The 21937-nt window shown below is 45.7% G+C and overlaps 1 protein-coding gene across 1 annotated transcript in view; it reads left to right on the top strand.

Moving 5' to 3' along the window:
- Positions 1-16624, top strand: part of CELSR1 (cadherin EGF LAG seven-pass G-type receptor 1) — a 177953-nt gene extending 161329 nt beyond the window's left edge. The window contains exons 26-35 of the mRNA XM_049813922.1: positions 3668-3780; positions 5126-5205; positions 6476-6602; positions 8561-8686; positions 8994-9130; positions 9639-9742; positions 10569-10736; positions 11668-11910; positions 12217-12481; positions 14409-16624. Of these exons, the coding sequence (XP_049669879.1) occupies positions 3668-3780; positions 5126-5205; positions 6476-6602; positions 8561-8686; positions 8994-9130; positions 9639-9742; positions 10569-10736; positions 11668-11910; positions 12217-12481; positions 14409-14433 (1388 nt within the window). The 3' untranslated portion in view covers positions 14434-16624. The remainder of the gene's footprint in view (positions 1-3667; positions 3781-5125; positions 5206-6475; positions 6603-8560; positions 8687-8993; positions 9131-9638; positions 9743-10568; positions 10737-11667; positions 11911-12216; positions 12482-14408) is intronic.
- The last annotated feature ends 5313 nt before the right edge of the window (positions 16625-21937 follow it).

The raw sequence follows: 21937 nt of genomic DNA, 5'->3' as shown, positions 1-21937 counted from the left end.
TTATTGATGTGTTAGAAGCCATGGAAGTGCCTGAGAACAGTCACATAGGAATAAGGGCTTCTCCCCCAAAAAAGATGAATAGCCCAACTGAAGTGCATCTACACCAATGCATGCAGCATGGGCATCAAACAGGAGGAGCTGGAAACCATTGTGCAGCGGGAAAACTATGATACAGTTGCAATCACAGAAACACGGTGGGATGACTCACACAACTGGAGCGCTGCAATGGATGGCTACAAACTCTTCAGAAGGGATAGGCAAGGAAGGAGAGGTGGTGGGGTAGTCCTGAATGTTAGGGAGTGTTTTGATCATCTAGAGCTTAATGATGGTGACGATAGGGTTGAGTGTTTATGGGTGAGAATCAGGGGGAAGGCCAACAAGGCAGATATCATGGTGGGAGTCTGTTACACACCACGCAACCAAGATGAAGAGGCAGATGAAATATTCTATAAGCATCTGGGAGAAGTCTCACAATCACTAGTCCTTGTTCTCATGGGGACTTCAACTTACCAGATGTCTGCTGGAAATACAATATGGCAGAGAGGAAACAGTCTAGGTGGTTCCTGGAGTGTGTGGAAGATACTTCCTGACACAACTGGTGAGTGAGCCAACTAGGGAAGACGCCCAGCTGGACCTGTTGTTTGTGAACAGAGAAGGACTTGTGGGTGATGTGGTGGTTGGAGGCCATCTTGGGCATAGCGATCACGAAATGATAGTTTTTGATTCTTGGAGAACTAAGGAGGAGGGTCAGCAGAACTGCTACCTTGGACTTCCATAGGCCTGTTTAGGAGGCTGGTTGACAGAGTCCCTTGGGAAGACATCCTGAAGGGCAAAGGAGTCCAGGAAGGCTGGACACTCTTCAAGAAGGAAATCTTAAAAGCACAGGAGCAGGCTGTCCCCATGTGCCAAAAAGAGAAGCCTGCAGGGAAGAAGACTGGCCTGGCTGAACAGAGAGCTTTGGCTGGAACACAGGAGAAAAAAAGGAGAGTTTATGACCTTTGGAAGAAGGGGCAGGCAACTCAGGAAGACTACAAGGATGTCCTGAGGTTACGTGGGGAGAAAATTAGAAGGGCCAAAGCCCAACTAGAACTTAATCTGGCTACTGCCGTAAAAGACAATAAAAAATGTTTCTATAAATACATTAGCAACAAAAGGAGGGCTAAGGAGAACCTTCATCCTTTGTTGGATGTGGGGGGAAACATCACGACAAAGGATGAGGAAAAGGCTGAGGTACTTAATGCCTTCTTTGCCTCAGTCTTTAATAGTAAGATCAGTTGTTCTCCAGGTACCCAGCCCGCTGAGCTGGAAAACAGGGAAGGGGAGCAGAATGAAGCCCCCATAATCCAAGGGGAAATGGTTAGTGACCTGCTACACCACTTAGACACACACAAGTCTATGGGGCCGGGTGGGATCCACCCAAGGGTACTGAGGGAGCTGGCAGAAGTGCTCACTGAGCCACTTTCCGTCATTTGTCAGCAGTTCTGGCTAACCAGGGAAGTTCCAGTTGAGTGGAGGTTAGCTAATGTGATGCCCATCTACAAGAAGGGCCAGAAGGAGGATCTGGGGAGCTACAGCCTGTCAGCCTGACCTTGGTGCCAGGGAAGGTTATGGAGCAGATCATCTTGAGTGCCGTCAGGTGGCATGTACAGGACAACCAGGTGATCAGGCCCAGTCAGCATGGGTTTATGAAAGGCAGGTCCTATTTGACTATGAAAAGGTGACCCACTTAGTAGATGAGGGAAAGGCTGTGCTTTAGTAAAGCCTTTGACACTGTTTCCCATAGCATTCCCCTGGAGAAACTGGCTGCTCATGGCTTGGATGGGCATACTCTTTGCTGGGTAAAAAACTGGCGGGATGGCCGAGCCCAAAGAGTGGTGGTGAATGGAGTTAAATCCAGTTGGTGGCCGGTCATGAGTGGTGTTCCCCAGGGCTCAATACTGGGGCCATTTCTGTTTAATATCTTTATCAATGATCTGGTCAAGGGGACCAAGCGCACCCTTGGTAAGTTTGCAGATGACACCAAGTTGGCAGGGAAGGTTGATCTGCTTGAGGGTAGGAAGACTCTACAGAGGGATCTGGACAGGCTGGGTTGATGGGCCAAGGCCAATTGTATGAGGCTCAACAAGGCTGAGTGCCAGATCCTGCACTTGGGTCACAACAACCCCATGCAACGCTACAGGCTGGGGGAAGAGTGGCTGGAAAGCTGCCCGGCAGAAAAGGACGTGGGGGTGCTGGTCAACAGCCGGCTGAAGATGAGCCAGCAGTGTGCCCAGGTGGCCAAGAAGGCCAACAGCATCCTGGCCTGCATCAGCAGTAGTGTGGCCAGCAGGAGCAGGGAGGTGATTGTCCCCCTGTACTTGGCACTGGTGAGGCTGTGCCTCAAGTCCTGTGTTCAGTTTTGGGCCCCTCACTACAGGAAAGACATTGAGGTGCCGGAGCGTGTCCAGAGAAAAGCAACGAAGCTGGTGAAGGGTCTAGAGAACACCACCTATGAGGAGTGGCTGAGGGAACTGGGGTTGTTTAGCCTGGAGAAAAGGAGGCTGAGGGGAGACCTTATTGCTCTCTACAACTACCTGAGAGGAGGTTGCAGTGAGGTGGGTGCTGGTCTCTTCTCCAAAGTAACAAGTGATAGGACAAGAGGAAATGGCCTCAAGTTGCACCAGGGGAGGTTTAGATTGGATATTAGGAACAATTTCTTCACCGAAAGGGTTGTCAAGCATTGGAACAGGCTGCCCAGGGAAGTGGTTGAGTCACCATCCCTGGAGGTATTTAAAAGACTGTAGACTTGGTGCTTAGGGACATGGTTTAGTGGTGGACTTGGCAGTGTTAGGTTAATGGTAGGACTCAATGATCTTAAAGGTCTTTTCCAACCTAAATGATTCTGTGATTCTATGATTTTGCAGGTCAAAGGCAGCAATCCCAGTCTGTCACCATATGGGCAAGGTGTAGGTCACCAAATCAGGCAGCACTGTAAATCAGCAGGTAGAGGCTGGACTCAGAGAATCCCATGGAATTGTCCAGGCTTTGAAAAATAATACAATAAAAGGTGTGTTTCTAACTCAATTGCCTTAGGGGCATTAGCAAACTCCATTTCAAACAGCACTGAAAGCTAAGTGAGGTACCTGGCATGGCATCTCAAAATGAATCCCACCTGACCTCAAGTGGTTAACTCCCGTGAGTTCCCAGGTTCCTTTGTCTCTGGTGTTATTTTAGTGACAGCAAGCTCACAGCAGTTAAGAATGCACTTTTTTTTGTAGTATAGGCATCTTCTCAGTTATGATTCATGTCATTCTGCTGCATAGGCCTATTGAAATTCCTCAACATGTCACTCACCCTCAAGGCTTCATCACACTGTGTGAGTATGACTATAAAACTATGCTGAAACAGAATTAATATGGGACTTGCATTTATTGTCATTTCTATGCAGCTGAACTTCGCTCTGATAGGCAAAACTCGTAGTATAGTTTGATATGGAGTGACCAACATAAAGGTTGACTTCCAAAAGTTTTATTTCAATATTTGCCTTGATTTTTACTTCCCAGGCTGTCCTGTTGAACACATTTTGCCATTATCATTTTGTTAGACAGTGATTTGAAAATGTGCTTGGTTATATAGAAGATCTCAGCAACATCTTTCTGATGTACTTTCTCTCCATTTTGTGACCCAGGGCTTGCTGTTGGTCTGGATCCACAAGGCTATGGGAACCCTGATTTCTGCTGGTTGTCTGTTCATGACACCCTTATCTGGAGTTTCGCTGGGCCCATCGTAATTGTTGTAGTTGTAAGTATGGTGGAGGTGGCATCCAGAGCTGCCTCTTCCTTACTGCTACCTTTCTTTTCTGTTTTGTCAAACAGTAGTCATAATGCAAAGCAACTGTATTCTTTACATTTGAAGCCAATGTACTTGAGGTTGCCTCTTTTGCTTAAACAGATAAGACATGAGCTAAGCTCCTAGAAATCAGAGGGCTGCTTGCCAGTGCAAAGATTGCTTGTGGAGCAATGGTTGTATGGCCAGAAACCTATTTATTTTTTCCCATTTGCTTTGTTCTATGTTTGAAGGGTTGGTTGGTGGCGAGCTTATTAAACAAATCAACAAAATGAGCCATAACAAGTCACTGCATCCAGAAGTCCTAAAGAAATATTAAATAATTCAAATTTGAGGAATTTTAAAGAATGGGCTGGTGTTTAACTTCTCCCTTAAAGCTTCCCTCAGTAACAGAGCACCAGGAGATAAATATTCGTGGTGTGACTCTATCTTGAATACCAAGGGCAGTTCTGGTTTCCTCATCTCACAAAGTATGAAGTAGACCTGGAAGCAGTGTAGACTGTGGTCAGGAGTCATCAGAGATATGGGAAAACCCCTGCTGGAGGACCAGCTCAGTGGACTAGGAGCCTTCAGCCTAGAGAAAAGAAGGCTGCAGAGAAGGGGGGGAGGGAGGAGCCTATAACAGCATGGTGGTCTGGGGAAAATGACTGTGGAGCCAACCACTCAGTATCTTTTCCAACAGAAGTGGTAGCAGGAGACGGCAGATTCAGAACAAACAGGATAAGCTGCATTGTTTCTCCACAGCAAGTTAAGTTAGAAACTCCCAGAAACAGGACGATGGCAGTGGTAAAGCTCTGCACGGTTTTGTATAGTGAATGACCAGACAAATTCTCTGCATTGATACTCACTATGAGAGATTAAATACAAATGCAGCACCCTACCTAGTACATCCCAGCTGTGGAAATCAGTGGAGTCTGGAGGAGTATTCAGAGGAATTATCACTATATGCTTTCTCTGTTATTGTATTCTTATATTCTGGTTTGGCCCAGCTGAAACAGGGTGCTGGGCTGAGTGGACTCTGGTCTGTACAAGGACAGCCATTCTTGAGTTTTTATCTTTCACTCAAGCCTCTTCGCATAGGGCCATCTTACTGGGGTTCATCCAGATCAAGTCCCAGGATGTTCCTGACTATGTTGGCTTGAAACGAGATGAATCTTATAACTTCGAGACCTGAAAATTGAAGGAAAAATATTCTTGGCACCATGAACCATTTTAGGATAAAAATTGCGTTTTCACTGAAACCTGAGCTCTAACAAATGTATATAAAGAATCCGTGCTGTTATTTCAATTTCTCTTTCAGGTAAACACTGTCATCTTTATACTAGCAATGAAAGCATCGTGCAGACGAAGGCAACGTTCATTTGAAAAGACTGGAGTCATGTAAGTTTGGGTTCAAAAACCTATAGAAAAAGTTCTGGCCAGGAATAAGAAAGAAACAGAATTGCCTAAAAGCAAGTGTTGGAACAGAAAATAAAAAAGATATTTGGAGGAGACAGTTAGCATTGGTAGAGGCAACTGGAGCTGCTTCACTAGTGCCTGTTCCTGGGGTTCCCTTGGAGGCTCTGTAAAACCTCCACCACGGTTCTCTGCACCACCACCAAGTGTAGGCACAAGAAGTGAGGGGAGAGGGAAAGGTCTGGTCTCTGGATGGTATCATTACAGTCCTTCCAGATCTTTCGTCATACTCCCTACTACACTGTCACTTCACCTCTGCCTGTGGTATGACCACGTAGATGTAATTCTGGGTCTCCCTGTGCTCACCTATTGCTCACAAAGGTCTCCCCTCACAAATGCCTGGGTTACCAGCCATGTCATGGCAGAGACCCGTTGAGGTTCCTGTGCTGAGGGCCAGCTCCTGGTAGGACGAGCAGAAAGCCTCACAAGCTGCAACCTGCTGCCTTCCCGAGCTGCTGTGGCAGCCTGTTCCCATGAACGTCTGTTTTGCCCAAAGCTCAGAATTTACCTGTGAACTGAAATGTGATTAGCTAGTGGCAAGACAGCCCTTTTCTTTTTTCAAATAGGTAGCTGTATGAGATTTCAAAAGATGACTTCTGGCTATTTATTCAGCCCTAGCTGTTGGGTAATTTTTTTGTTTCTTTTTTAAATCTCCCTAAATAAATGGAGTATAATTGCTACTTAATGGCACCTATTTTACTCATAATACAAAACTTTTGCCACTAGAATTGTGGCCATCTTTTGAAAGTGTCTGTGGAAATAATGTTTTTAAGCAAACAAATATTCCCCTGAGTGCCCTCAATACAAAACCTTGGTCTGTAATGTTGAGAAGGAATGTGAGAGTGAACTTGACAAACAGAAATGAGATGGACGTGGCCTTTTACCGCCCAGATGTCTTCCTCAGAGTCAACAAGGCTGAACAGCATGGACTTGGCAAACAGCCTGGTTTGTTTGAAGAAAACCTTGGAAATGAACTTGAAAAGAAATCACCTTTTTTTTACCTGAATATGCTAAGTCATTGAGTAGTGCAATGAGAGATTTGGGAACTGGGAGCTGGTGAACACTGCCCTAATTTTCCCAAAGGGCCTTTCCAGTTGCCAAATTGTTGGGCACGTAGCACCGCCTGTGCAGAGAAGTTGGGCTGTTCTCTTGTATCCTGTCCCACTGCAAGCGCCTGTCTGTGTTTGCTTTACAGCTCTGTGCTGCGAACGGCATTCCTGCTCTTGCTGCTCATCAGTGCCACATGGCTGCTGGGGCTGATGGCAGTGAACAGCGACGTCATGACGTTTCACTATCTCTTTGCCATTTTCAGCTGCCTGCAGGTAAGTTGGATGGCATCTAGTCGTTGGGGAGCATGCTGCTGAACCCAGACCTCCAAAAACCTGCTAAACATGATCTAACTTCAGAAGAAGAGAGGTGTCAAGTACAATTTTTGCTTTCTTTTCTCAAAGAGAGGGTTCTTTTCACCAAAACCATAACTTTGAGTAATTGCATCTCTCACTTTTAGACATTCTAAAGATAAGTGCTCTACTATTGTAACCTGTGACAGATAAATAACAGTAGGCAATTATACCTCTATCATTCTGGAGACAAAATCTTTGTTACTGTCTTCTGTGTGCTCATTGTTAAGAGTCATTCTGTTGCTACCGCAATCATGAGACTGTTTTATTTCACCCAGAGTGGATGGCTCCAAGTTCAAGGCTTTCACAAATTAAGTTGCTGTTTAAAGAAATGAGTCAAATAATGATTTTAAAATACAACTCATTGCATTAGGGTTTTAGTAGGTTGCCTGTCCTAGTGTGCACACTCGTTGATTAAAGATGCAGAAAACAGTTATTTGTAGGAGACCTGGCATGGAAGTAGTCATGAAGCTTCATGTTGGTCACAATTTGAATATGACCAAGGATGACAGTAACTGTCATGGCAAGTGCCTCCAGTATTAAAACAGCGAGTGCTAGCAGGGCACTCTTGTCAGCTGCAGCACAGCAGCCACAAATTGCAGCCAAACAAAGAAGTCTGTCGGGTCTCCTCCGGAGAGGACTGTCCATGCCCTGGAAGCACACCAGATAGGCCAGCCTGGAGCAAGGTTATTTTGCCACTGCAACTGGTATGCTCTGAAATAAATACACCTGCTCAGGCTGTAGAACCAGGCTTCCACAAACCTAAACCAAAATTAAATTAAATATAAACCTGATGAGAGGGAGGAAACTCAGCAGCTGGAATTCTCCAAACTTGCCCAGAGAGGCACAGTGGTATGTGGCGTTTCATGTCATTGCCTTCTTTGAACTTGTATTTTTAAAGAGACATTTATGTGAATTTTATTAATGAATAATCCCAAAGTGCTAATGCCAGCTAAGATTGCATTTGATTGAATGTTTAGAAAGTGAGCTTGAAGTTTAAAGTTACTCTAAGTCAATTGCTGTGGCTGAAATCATGAAATGCAGGCATCTTGTGATGTTGGTACAGCTGCAACTTCATGAGTGACTGGCTTCTATATACTATACCTCCAACCAAAATTGATAACAATTTGGCAGCTGCATGAATTCCCTCAGAGCAAATACATCTGACGGCACACACGTGCATGCCCCCTGCCTGCAGTGAAAGCTGTTAATGTGTGTTCCTGGTAGCCAAAAACTGCCCAGCCCTGGGGATTTTAGTGATTTTCCCACCAGGAGGTATTGCTGAACCAAGGAACGTATGAGGCAAAAGTTGGGACCTCTCTGCCTCCAGTATCCCTCCATGTCTCACAAGGCTTTCTAGAGTTCTCTTAGCAACAACAGTATTAAGGACACCTACCAGACAAGTTCCCCATTTCCAGCGATTTTCACTAAAGGCTATGGTATTTTTTATGTGCTGCTATTGATTTTGTCTCATCGTCAGTGTAAAAGCTCTAAAATCTTAGTGCATGTAGAACCCTGAAACTCCCTGCCATGTCTTCCAGTGGGACACTGAGGTCCCTGTTGGATATTTTGAGAAGAAAGTTTCTTCCCAAATGACAAGGGAGGGTGGCAACCAACCACAAGCTCTGCTCTGTAAACCCTGGAGGAACACTTCATTGTGTATATTTTCCCAGGCCTTTTATGAAATTATGAAGAAGTCCGAGGAGATCAATCAATGCCATTTCAGTCAAAGACAGAAAATAGTTATTGCTATTGAAATCATGGTCTGTGAACTAGAATTCAGCAGTTGTTTCAAAACGGCTCTTCTCTAATATCTGTATTTGCAGTTTGGCAGTAATACATCATTCACATTTATTCTTCCTCTCTCTAAAATGATCCAGGGGCTGTTCATTTTCTTCTTCCACTGCGTATTTAATAAAGAGGTCAGGAAGCACTTGAAGAACGCTTTAACTGGGAAGAAACCTCTTCCAGACGATTCCACTGCAACAAGAGCTACATTATTAACTGTAAGGAAAAAACACTGGGAAAAAAAAATCCTTTTGCTGGCAGAAGTTACCTAAAATAAACTTGTAGGTGGCTTGTCTGTAATTAAGAGAATTGTCTGATCGCTTTCAGTGACTTGTACAAAGATTACTGATGTACAAAGATTACTCTCAAAACTTTGGATTACTATTTTAATTAAAACTTTTGAGAGGAGAGAATTCTTTTCCTCAGCATCAAAAACCACTTGGTTCCTTCATAACTTAATACATTTGTGGGTAGTGTGGGCTTTTGGTAGGATCATTCACTATTGCTTTGTGTCTTTTTCTTCAGCGATCTCTGAACTGTAACAACACATATATAGAAGAGCCAAATATGTATCGCACAGCTATTGGGGAATCCACTGTCTCCCTAGAAAGCACCGTCAGGTCAGCCAAGAGCCACAATAGCTACCTTGCTTATATTCTCAGGTAATCAGGTGGCAGGTGCATGGCTTCCAGGTGCTTGCCTTTCCCTTTTCATTGCTCTTGTGGAAAACAGAAATGTTGTGGTTCAAATGCTACTTGTTTTATATCTTAACAGTTCTGTTCTATGTGACTGTCATTTTCTTTCATGCATTTTCTTTTGCATGCATCTTCAGTGGGGAGTTCCAACAATGCAGTGGTTAACATAACTTATGTTAACTATATGGGCCGTGCTGCTTGCCTGTTAAAATTCAGACGTGTCTCAAGGAGTGCAATTTAGCGTATTAACTTCAGGCTTTTTCAGAGTGTGATTCATGTGGCCGAAGGCAGACAGCTACATTAGGATCACCTATGTCTTGTTGTAAAAGTGACCACATTGACAGTCAAGCACAGGCTGGCTAGTATCCACTGCAGCTGTTTGCATTTGCCTGAAAGAATCTCATCTGCATGTCTGCCTTGTTGTTAAGAACAGTAAAGTAACAAAGAAAGTTGTCCTCTGTTTTTGTTCTCAAAGGGATGAGGCTGCTCATAAGCTCAGTGGATCCTCAAGTCAAGCAAGGGCTGGTCAGACTGAAGCAGATTCCTCCATTTTTCATAGGAATCCATCAAAATCCAATGGTAAGAATTATTTCTAAACGTTTTGGCCCAGTTGTGCACCTTCTCCTTCTCAGCACTTTTTTCAAAGGCTTCCATAATAGGAAGAATAGTTAGTCTGACTTGGTGTGTCTCATTCTTGTTATGCTCTTGGCATAATGAGCTATGCAATGGCTGCCTTACTAGGGAATCCTGGAATGGAAATATCATGTATCTACTTCTTGTGATGGTTCAGTTTTAATCTGACAGCTGTCACAGCTGTTGACAGTTTCTGGTGTCCCCTTTCATTCTCACAAATTATGTGCTATTGCTCTTGATTTTTAATTGGACATCTTTTAACGTTTGAGTCCTTGAGGCAATATCCTCCTTTACTACAGTGTGTTTTGTACAAGAAAATCAGAAGTGTCTCGTGTCTGATTTCCTTTCATTTGGGTCTTGACGTTAAATTTTGTTGCCTTGTAGCAGTTTTTAAGTTTTTTAAGTGCATTTGCAGATTCTTGATATTTCTAGGTACCTTGGTTTGCCTGTGTGTTGTGTTGATTAAGATCCTATGGAGTTACTGTTCTGCATATTGAATAGGGAAAAAAGTGTCCCCATTCTGTTCTGCACCTCCCATGCACATAAAAGGTCTGCCCACTAGCTGAGCTGAGCAGTTGTGCTTCTCATAATTACTTAGATGGATGCTGCAGTCCTTGTGAATTAATCCTATGTACACTTACGGATGTAAGAGCTCATCCCTGGCACGGCCTGAACCAGAGGCCTGCCTTTTCTTTCCCCTTGTGCATTTGTCAGATTTGTTCAACTCCTGTCCACACTCTCATCACTTTGTTTCCCCTTTCCGCATTTGTAGAACACGATTCAGACTCTGACAGTGAACTGTCCCTCGATGAACACAGCAGCTCTTATGCCTCCTCCCATTCATCGGACAGTGAGGAAGATGGGCTCGAGACGGAGAAAAAGTGGAACACTTCTACTTCCAAAAATAATGAACGTGGCCCAATCCACAGCACACCCAAAGGTACTACCAGTGTGAGGGGAGAGCAGTGGATTTATTCCCTTCTATAAAATAGCTTTAGAGTAGATGGGACAAATTTGCCAGTCTACCATACAGCTGAGACAGCATCCCTACCACTGTGCCTTGCTTCTGCAGAGATCCTTGTTGTCCCCAGCTTAGAGACCTTTCTTCCTTCCAAAGGCTTGTTCACGGGGGTGGCTGAGCACAAGTAAAAGGATGCTTCAGCAAATCTGCAACTTATGGTGCTCAGGCAGAGAGTGCGCTTTGCAGGCAGGTCCCAACAGCAATTGGCAATGGTGCTGCCCCGCCAGCAAAGTCTCATATGAAGGAACAAGAAGAGGAGGGAGAAGATGGTTGTTTTGAGGGCAGGGGGAAGAAATACCTGTCTCTCCTTATGCAATACAGGCATGTAGATTTAGTGGTGTCAGGTAGATCCTGGACCTAAAGAGCTGGAGATCACTGGCCATTAATATCAATACTGTGTGCCAGGGTGCAGGCATTTCTAGGCATAGTTCATCTTGTCCTAAAGATAGTCAGCTTTGACTGACAAACGTCCAGGCTGTGTGCTGGTGCTCTGCATAGGCACAGCATAAGGTGCCTTGGGTGCCCTCACCCTTAAGAAGCCAACCTCCCCAAGGAGCCGGTGGGATCGCTGGCCCTGGAGAGTTGAGAGGGCAGGTTTGCCTCACGCTTCTCTGTAGTAGAGCCAGTGACCTTGCTCAGGGAAGGGTTTGGACACCCTGCCATCCTACCAGGTGTGTTTTGGGGGGCTCACTGCACCCTGAGGGCAATGCAGTCCAGCAAGGATCATCTGAACATTTGCTCTGGTTTGACACACAACTCCTCCCCAGCCACAGGGAACAGGGCTGGCTGGGCAGTGGTTAAGAAAACATACCAAAAGTGGTTTTCGAGCTAGTGTTTTTTTGCATTGCAGTTGATACCCTTCCCAATCATGTGAAACCCTATTGGCCCACAGAATGCGTAACGGCCAGCGACAGTGAGGACCCGAGCGGGAAACAGAAACTCAAAGTCGAGACCAAGGTCAACGTAGAGCTTCACAGGGAAAACCAGGTGAACCACAGCAACGAAGCACCACAGGACAAGGAGAACGAAGGGCAGCAGAAGGAGAACAGACCTCTGTCCCACCAGAATAACCAGCAGCCAGAGCAGAGGAAAGGTAGTGCAGCCAACCTTGCCTCACAGCTGGACTGGAAGGCTGGGGGGTTAATGAGCATTAATTAGTTCATATGGTAGCTCTATCAGGGAAGAACACTTTCCAAATGGCTCCAACCTGTGTAACCAGATATACCATAGGAAGTTAGCAGGTAGTTGCTGAAGTCTAATCTTTTGGTTTCGAAATAAAGTGACAAACTAGAAGTCTGATTAAGAAATATAAAATGTCGCTTCTTGGATGTGTTCAGCTTGATAAAGGAAATTACTGATACGTTTCAAAATTCTCATTATTCCCTCTTTTCCCTAACAGGCATCTTAAAAAATAAAGTCACCTACCCTCCCCCGCTGGTGGATAAGAATATGAAGAATCGACTGCGGGAAAAGCTATCGGATTACAATCAGACCACGATCTCATCCAGGAGTACTTCCCTGGGGACAAATGATGGGGTCCGCTCTCCCTCGGACTCGGGTGTGACAGTAAAAAATGCTCGGAGGGAGCAGTCTCGAGACCAGCTCAACGGCATGGCCATGAACGTCCAAGTGGGAACAGGACATGCTGACACCTCAGACTCAGAGTAAGTTCCACACTGGGATGCCCTGGTAGACCTCACATGACTCTGTCTCTCCCTCCACTTTCCAGTCCCAAACTTCCACGTAAGCAAGGATTTCACCTGGTGACTGGACCAGAGTCCTGCACCAGTGACTGTCCTGACGGCTTGTCCATACCGTGTCCCCAAGCCACAGTGTTTCCCTGATGGAGAAGGCCAAAATAGGTATCATGGGCAAGGTGCCGTGACAGACACCTGTTACCAGTCACCCTGCCAACCTCCAACTTGGCAAGCTGATGTGTTACTGGCACTCTGTGGACTAGAGCAACCTAGCTCTGCCTCGTCATCTTGCCATGGGACTTGCTGCGCTTGGCATGGTGCCCCCTGGTCACAGCAAACTGGGCTCCCACATCCACATGAATTATCTATCCCTTCCCTGCCTGGTGAGCTGCCGAGGTCATCGCCTTCCCCAGCCCTTGGCTACACACATCACCAGAACAAGGATGGGCTTTTTCCACTCCCTCGTGCTGCCAGGCATCTGGGATGGTTTACCAATGCCCACCTATGGTCCTGAGAGCCATGCATGCCCTCAGAGATGCTCTGCTTGAGACTACCCCCTGCTCCTGCTTCTGTGCGCTCAGCCCCTCACCTTCACCCCCCTTGGACCATGGGAACATTTGTTTTCCCCTGGTTTTCACCTGTCCTCCCTTTTCACATCAGGGAGAGTGTTTGGGGCCATTAGGGACCTAACACTAATGGGGTGCAGTTAATGTGGCCAGTAGCAGGTACGGAAGGAGGAGGAGAAGCAGAGGGTAAGCATGGAGCAGCACTTCTTGATGCATGTCCAGTAAGACCAGCAAGAGCTGTTGTGGGTGTCTGGCAGCCAGCAGGGAGCAGGGTGGGTGGGGGCAAGACCCCAGCAAAGAGGACCCCTGAGGAAGTCCAGTGTTTTGCTGGGGAAAGGAGCTAGGCTGAGGGGAGCATGGCATGGGTGTCCACTGGGCAGAGGAAAACCATTGCTGGGGCAGGAGATCCAAAGGCTGTAGAGAAAGTTCCGTGTCAAGCTACTAACCCTAAATTACCAGGTGCAAAATTCCCACCCACTGCCTGGCGATCAGTGTGCGTATTTGCCATTGTAAACTAAATTAAACATTAACAAAAGGCTGAGCAAGCTCTCAGCCAAAGGGTATTCTCAGAAACCTTGTTACTTCTCACATCAATTCTTGCACTTAAAATGAGGAAAATAGCCATATGTAAAGTCTGCGCAAACAACTTATGCATATAGACTCATTTTTTATTAACACAAATAATAGTATCGTTCTTTCTCCAAACCAAGAGAAAATTTCTCACCCAGCTTTAACATTGACATTGTCCCATTGTGCTTTAGACACCATGTTGTCTGGGTGCACAGACCATTCCCAGCTCACTATAAAAGTGCTTCTTTGGGTTACCAGGAGATGAAATATATCCTGGTTAGCCAGGAAACAGAGATGTTTTTAACAAGTGATAACTACTTGCCACTACCAAGTAATAGTTATTACTGGAGAATAACTAGCCAGTTTGTACTAAGCAACTGTTTTATCTCCACACCTTTTGCATAATGTAAAATGCTGCTGTTGGACAGCAGATCACATGAATGTCTGAAATACCAGGTTTCTAACAACTTGTAAGATTTTGCGTGTGAACCTTGCATCTTCACCTAAGCATTCGCCAAATACAAGCCCTCTGTAGAGCTTCCTCTAAAGAGTGCATCTTGTGTACTACCTGGAAGTGTTTCACCCAGCTGGTCTTGCCCTCCAGGGCAGCATCCCCCTTGCAAGCGTTGTATTGGCAAGGCGTGGTAAATTCACGGAGCATGAGCCCTTACTAGAAGGGATTAGGTGGTTTCGGGTGGAGTGGTTTGCCTGTGCCTGTTTAACCCTAAGCCTGCATGCTTACTTCTTCTCACTAACAGAGGCAGTAACGAAACTTCAATTTGAACCATCAGGAAACTGTGATCGCTGCTGCGTGGTTCTGGACTCCTTGCCGCGGGGTCACCTCGGACTTCGTCAGAGTGGCCGCATAGCGAGGAGGACAAGGTGGGCATTGATTCCCACATGGTTTCACGTTATGGCAGACTCCTGACCGCTTGCGGCGGAGACACAGTGCCCAGATGCACCTGCTATAAGGCTGCTGTGTGGTACTCTCCGGGCGGCATGAACCCATGCCAAAACGCATGGAAATGGCCACAGGGATGCACTGTGGGGGCCAGATACCTGCTCGCAGTGCGGACAGTGCTACAAGGGTTGTTTATTACTGGGGAGAATCAAGGAAAAACACATTATTATTGCAGTGGACGTACAGTAAGTCAATCTGTCAGCCTTAAGACAAGCACCAGGAGACGCCTCTTGTGGAGTTTTGTCCGGCTACAGTGTGAACCCTTCAGCTTGCTGGGCTCTAGGGAGGAATATCCCAACAAGTGTCCTTTCGTTTCTATGCCAGCATCTCTGTCCACCCCTCTATGGACATGTCGTCTTAAGAAAAAAAAAAAATCCTTTATATATATATATAAAAAGTGTAGATACTTTTATATATTTTGTATGGTGTTGCTAAAGAAAAATTTCCTTTGTATATTTTACATTTATACTGATCTTCTTAATTTGATAATAGGAAATCAATTAAAAGAGGTTTTGATATTTTTTATATGAACATTGCACAATTTTACTTGAATTTGGCATTTGATAGAGTAACTGAGGTTTGCATGGAAGCCACCTTAAGATGCAATGCAGTTTTCAAAGTAATACAGTAAAGATTACATCAAAATCTATGACTAATTTATAAGTTTTGTTGACAGATTTTGGAACACTTTAAGGACAGAGTATGTTTTTTTCGTAACCTCTTCTAAAACCCACAAATGGTTTGATTTTTCATTTCTTGGTGTTTTGACGTCTTCTCCCAAGTGCATTGAAATGTTCAGCAACTGAACTTCAGGACTAAAAATAAGTCTTATCTTTATCTAAGATTTCAACACAGTCCTTGCCTGGAAGAAGTCAAATAAATATTTCCCCTACCAAGAACAAGAAAACAAGTGGTGTCATTGCATGATAGGTTTTGACTTTGGTCTGGCTCTGCGACAAAACAGCGCTCTGCGTGTCCCAAGAAGAGGGCCCTCCTCCTGTGGGGCAAGTTGTGCCTCAGGTGCAGTATTTTATTTTGCTGTTAATTTCTTTCCCACTGGAGTCAGCACGTTGCTAATCAAAGCAGAAATATGAGTCTGTAAGGATGTCCAGGTTTCACTGCCCAGCTCTTTGACAAAGCCCTGGCCTTCTCAGTGTTTCAAAAAGCACATGGATGGCTTAAAGTTTCGTGTTTCCCACAAAATATGCTGGTTTCACAAGTATAGGAAAGTTAAGCGTGGCCTCTCCACTGTCTTCACCTTCCTGCAGTGTTTACAGGAACAGGAAAAAGAAGATGTGAAAAAGTTTGCATCCAACAGCATGGGGCAGAGCTCTGCTGGCAGCCCCCCGTGGTGGGAATACGCAACTCAAAGGGCAGCAATGGTGTGGCCATGACCTGCTCTCTGCTGCCAAGGCTTTCAGGAGCTCCCCGCTCACTGTAGCAGCCCTTTTTTGGCTTTCATTTGTGTAACTGTGTGTGTTGAAAGGGAAAAAAAACAGAAAATCAAGCTAAATAAAATGCAGGAGTTGAGGAAAAAATGAAATAATATGTAATCTTGGTTTCATTATATTCCTATGCATTTTCAAATGTATCAAGGAGGCCTTTGGAAGCGGAGAGGGAGGAAGATTGCTGTTCCTTTAAAAATTATGCAACATACTGTGTGACATTTTCTGACTGCAAAAAGTTTTGAATGTTTTGAGGGTCTGGCACTTGGCTGTGTGCTCAGGCATTGTGTATAACCCACACTAGTTGTTTTTACATCTGTGTATGTATATTTTGTCCCAGTGAGATGTAGGTAGTTTTTATTTTGATCAGAATTGTTGCAGTAAATGAGGGTCAGTTGTATTAATGGCAAAAAAATTAAAACCTATTTTTATGACTTTTTAAAAGCTTTATGGCAGATTAGGCACTGGAGGTTGTTTGTTTTTTTAACAAATGTATATTTATTAATGTGCAGAACACTGGAATTGCAGCACAGATGAAAGAATTTACAATAAATTAAGAAATCTTTTTTGAACTTGTATTCTTTTGGTGGTTTATTTTAAGTGCAGTACAGATGCTCAGGGTCCAGATGGCATTTCCTGGGGTTTAGAAAGTAGCAGGAGGGACATAGATGTACCCGTCACTCTTGCCGAAGAAGCAGAGGCTGTAAAGCATCAGCCGCCAGCACTGCTCCCTGCGGGGTGCTCCCAGCCCTGGGTGGTATCTCATGGGGAGTTTGCTTCGGGTAAATGGATGGATGGATGGATGGATGGATGGATAGATGGAAAGACACACACACACCTCCAGTGCCCTTTGCTGGCACAGGGTACCACGGCATGCATTGCTTTTCAGTCCAAACCCACGGCATTTCTCACACCTGGGAAACAGTCCATGGAAGAAAAACACCCTCCACTAACCTGGAGCAAAGCGGAGCGCCAGGAGAGCACTGGGTTTAGAAGAGCAGGTTGGAGAGGAGCTAGCAGGGTGTGAGGCAGCCAGCCCAGCCCATGAAAGCCTGCAAAGAGAAGGAACTTTTTGGACATTCTTGGCTTTCTCAAGCCAAATGAGGCCAAGTCATGGTCTTGCTCACTCTGTACTTTTCAGGCTGTTGTGCAAGTCTTTGTTCACGCATCTCACAAGGCACAACAGTGACCTGCGCATGTCTGCCAGCTTTCTGGAAATACAAGTATTTCTCAGTATCGTCTGGCCAGCTTTTCCGTAAATGTTTCTAAACATTAGGCTATAAACTGGGAGTATGTGAGGTCAGGGGAGAGAGTCTGGTTACTGTCATGATTTAGGGGCAAAATCAAAGACAGGATCTTTGATTTGCAAACAGCTCTGCCAAAACATGCCATTAAACAAACCCAAGCAATTAGCCCAAAGGGAAACTGTTCTAAATTTTATTGTACAAGTTCATTTTTTGGTGTAACACTAATACTTGAGTTTGTTCTCCAGTATTAGTTCACTTTACTGTGGAAAAGCATAAATAAGCTGAGGCTTATTTATTATTCAAATAATTATTCACAGACCATCCCGTGATCCTGTCTCCAGTAATGGCCAACAGCAGAAGTTTAGGAAAAGAGGATTATCAGCCAGCCACACATGACATGGCGAGGTGGCCCCAGCAGGGTCCGCAGCCCCCAGCATGCTGCAGCTCAGGGCGCCCCAGCAGAAGGGGTTGTGTTTGTCTCCAGCAGCCCATTCTTTCCTCCAGCAACGTGTCCTGTTGTGTTTTGAACCCACATAAACTTCTGGTACACAGTGGGTTGCCTGATTTGGTCACAAGCAGCAAGAAAAAGTTCTTACTCATCTTCAGCTTCATTCCTGTCCCCTGCGATGAACGCCTTTGCCGCCTGCACCACGCGAGGCAGTGAGCAATCGTTTCTCAATCACCTTCTCCAGGTCAAAGAGGAAGTGCTCCATCCTAGAGCACTTGGGTTGTCGCTTTCTACCTGAACAGCTCGGATCTCTGTCATTGTTCCTTGCACAGAAGTGCTGCTGTACCTTTTAGCCTTCCTTCTTGTCCTTCTTCAACCCCTTCCCAGGTCTAATGTAGCCTTTCTGGAGATGGCAGAGAGAGAAAAGAGACCAGAGCAGCCCACAAAATGCAAGCAGTAAGCCTACCAACAACAACAACAAAAAAAATTTTCCATTTCATTCTCTTTTCCTGTCCTAATCTTTACAATGACATTTGGCATAAGCAAATTGTAAGAAAAAGGACTCCCGAAGAGACGGACCAGTGGCAGCATCATGGCACAATAAGGCTGCAGTAACCTAAGCGATCACATTGCCCAGCTGCTCCAGCAACCTGGGATAACTGGGGATTTGTCTAATGTTCTTAAAAGTCTAAATGACAATTCCAGTACATCTGCAACTAGCCTGTAATAGGACTTCATAGCATGACGAGTTAGTTTGTCCATATACTTATGTCATGCTTGGACGTGCAGCTCAGCTGCAGAGGATGCTCCTGCTGAGGTCTGGGGGGTCGCAGAAAAGAGATTCCCCCAGCAGCCCAGGTGAGATGTTATCATCATCCACACCAGCGTCACCTGCAGTGCCAGGGCCAGTCTGGGATGCATTTGGGCTCCACAGCCTCTTCTGCAGAGCTTCTGCCTTGCCTTTATGCTCCTGTTTGCACATATGCAGCTCAGTTTTCCTCCCTGTAAGTAGCAGTTTGCACTGGATTAATTTTCCATTTTAGTTTCTTGATTTTGGGATCCATTCTCCAGCTTCTCATACTCATTTTGGATTTTAGTGCTGTCCTTGAGGATGCCTGGAGTCCTCTGGCAGCATCTGCAGCCTTTACAAGCTACCTTTTATTTCATCATTCAAACTGTGAATGAAAATATCAAATAAAACTAAGCCCAAGGGGGCTCTTGTAAAACTATCTTTCTTGCCAAGCAAGTTTTGCACCTACCTCATACCGATTAACGTCAGCCCACACTGACTGTGTTTTGCATATGAGAATACAGCGTGGGATAGTGTCAAACAAACTGTTTACTGAAGACGCATCCCATCTGCTGCTGCTCCTTTATCCACCATGCCAGGCGCTGTATTAAAGAAGAAAATTAGATTAATCTGACGTGTGTTGCAAAGAGACCGTGTTAATTCATTATTGTCTTCTGAATACTTAGAAGTATTTCTAAGTGCCCCCAGGAGCCCCCTGGAGCTCTCTACTGGGCTGGTGTCCCCTTCTGTCTTGGTCAGACATCTGCTGCTGCCGCCCCTCTGCTCAAAGACCACTATGAATAGGGTATCCACTCCTTCAGTCTCAAATATTACATACTCTGAGCATATTTTCTTTATTTGAAGGGAGGCCTAAGAGCAATGTCTCTCTGAACCGGTGCTTTGTGAAGGCAGCTGAGGTTGCTATGAGACCCCCAGCTTCTGCGCTGGGTCAGGAGACACCGCAGAGCTGGAGCGGGGCCGAGCCACCCCTTATGGAGGGGACTGTGCTTAAGTCGAGAGGTGCCCTGTCTCTCTCAGAGCTACCAGCTGTCCCGGGGCCATCTGCCCTAACATGGGACCGCTCCCTGCCCAGCATGGCCTAAGGCTTCTGGAGCCTATCCTGATATTCACAAAGCCATCATTTTACATTGGATCCTCTCGTGAAATAGAAATGAACTCAAAGCTCCAGCTTTTCAGGTGCTGCCGCTTTCTTTCATTAAAATAGTTGCAGTGCATCCAATTGAGTGGTTTCCAGTATTAGTTTCTTGCAGGTTGCATTCTTTTTTCCCCCTGCAAATACAACAGCTTGCAAAAACACCAACCCCTTGGGCTAACGTGTAGGACAAATCTCTTCCTTTCAGTCATTTGACAGCAGCTCTTTGGAAGTCCATCTCAAATGATCTGGTTCGCATGCTAAGCCTATATCACACTTTCCAAGTGAATAACGTAGGGTTGGGTCTGTGGTTTTGTTAGGTATTCACATGCTGGAGGAAATAATGAGCATGTGAAGTGCTGTGCATGTATAAACAGGGCAACTGAAGCAGTGGGTCCCTGTGTATGATGTTTTTAATTGCAGTGAAAGTATTTATAAAGTACGAGTGATTCCAGCACCAGTTCTGCTGGGTGAGAAGCAGAGGAAGGAACAGGTCTCCCCACAAGCCCCCACAAGCAGGTGCTTCCCAGCCACTGTTCCCTCTGCGTGGGCAAGTGATAGACATGACTGGTGGGGCAAGGGAAGACCTTAGGAGAAGCATCATCAGGGAGAGCCCATGCCAGTGCTCACCCCTGCAGCCACACAGCCCCCCCCCCCCGAGCCCACCGGCACTGCGCAGCTGTGGCAGGAGTAAAAGGGTGAGAAAAACGCAGCGGTGAGACAAGCTCCATGTGCGAAGCACCAGATCATCCTCCACCAGGCAGAGCACTGGCGAGAGGAGGCAGGTCCCAGCCGGGCTGCTGGAAAATCACTCAGCAGCAGCAAAACTCCCAGCACTAGTGAGCATTCGCCAAAGCCAAGTGGACGGTTTGCAGTGGAAAGGCAAACAGGCAAGTTCTGCAATGACACAATTACTCAGAAAGAAAAAAACAACAAACGTGGTTATGGCACATGGCAAGCCACACTTAATAAAGTAGCTGTGCTGGAGCAAGCACCCTGAAGGTACAAGGAGATAAGAGCACTCTTCAATCAAAACAGCTGCGTTTCTAGGGCATGCTCATCAGATTTTAAAAAAAAAAAAAAGAACCTACAGCAGTAATTTCATTAGTTATAAAAGCAGCTCCCAAAAGGCTCGGATGTTTTAGGAGGGGAAAGAATACCTGGTTTTAAAGGAAATAAATGCCCCTTTCACCTGGATAAGTTCCACGCAGTTCCTTCAGATTAGTAACATCCCACTGAATCCACTACAAAATAGCAGCAGCTGCAGTTGGGAGCCAGCAAAGTGAACAAGTTTCCAGGTGAAGCAGTAAATCAGGTGTTGACTTTGAGAAAATTGGTGCATTTTAGTACATGTTTCAATTTTCTGGATAAAACAAATGAGAAAGCCTGGAATGGTTAACTCCTTCACTTCCAGCTGCACAGGGAACAGGTCTGGAGGATGGAAAGGGTCAGGGAAAAAAGCCCTGCTGGTTTAGAGTTAGGTTAGGAATTAGGGTCAGGGGCTACAGTTCATTTTGCTGGCATGAAATGGCCAAACATTAGTGAAACATTGGCCAAACTCCAATGGGAATGGGTGGGTGGTCAGGAAGGAGCAAGCTGCCATACCACCAGAGCACACCTGACACACGGCTACTCTCCACCAGGTTGTCCAAGGGAAAACACTTTCCTGGCTGATCTCATCTAGGTTATGCCAAGCACAAGCCAAAAGCAGCTTGTATATTTTCCCAAATAGCCATCTGCCCCATGCATGGCTTCCCTGTGGGCAGAGTTCTGCGGCAGAGCCAGTGCCATCGCAAACGAGGTGACCCCAAAAAGGTTTCTGTCGACACTGGTTCCTCTTGCTGGAGCAGACTAGCAGCAGAGCGCTCCTGTTTCTCGCAGAGCGTTTAGCTTGCCTCCACAGGCAATGCAGATACATGCCATGCATCCCTTGGGATTTGCTGCAAGCTCTGTCCATGCTAAACCTGCCTCTCTCTAGCTGGAGAGGAGCCTTGCCTCCACTGGGCTGGATTTTCGTGGCAGGTGCTCAGTACAGCAGCATTAGCTATGGGGATGAGTTACGGCTGATGCCCATTGCAATTAAGGGATTAGGTAGTTGTGGCAAGCAGCACACAAGCAGAGTTGCCTGCTCTGATTCCCAGGATCAACCTTTTGTTCTTAGCGAGTAGGTGTTTGTTCCTTCTGATCTCTCAGTGATGCTCAGCCTCTGGATTCAGAAAGGAGGTAACTTGCAGGGACCCACC

Source organism: Accipiter gentilis, chromosome 11 (assembly GCF_929443795.1).
Source record: "Accipiter gentilis chromosome 11, bAccGen1.1, whole genome shotgun sequence".
Taxonomy (NCBI): domain Eukaryota; kingdom Metazoa; phylum Chordata; class Aves; order Accipitriformes; family Accipitridae; genus Astur; species Astur gentilis.
The sequence above is the reverse complement of the archived record's forward strand: the minus strand, read 5'-3'. Positions and strand labels throughout refer to the sequence as shown.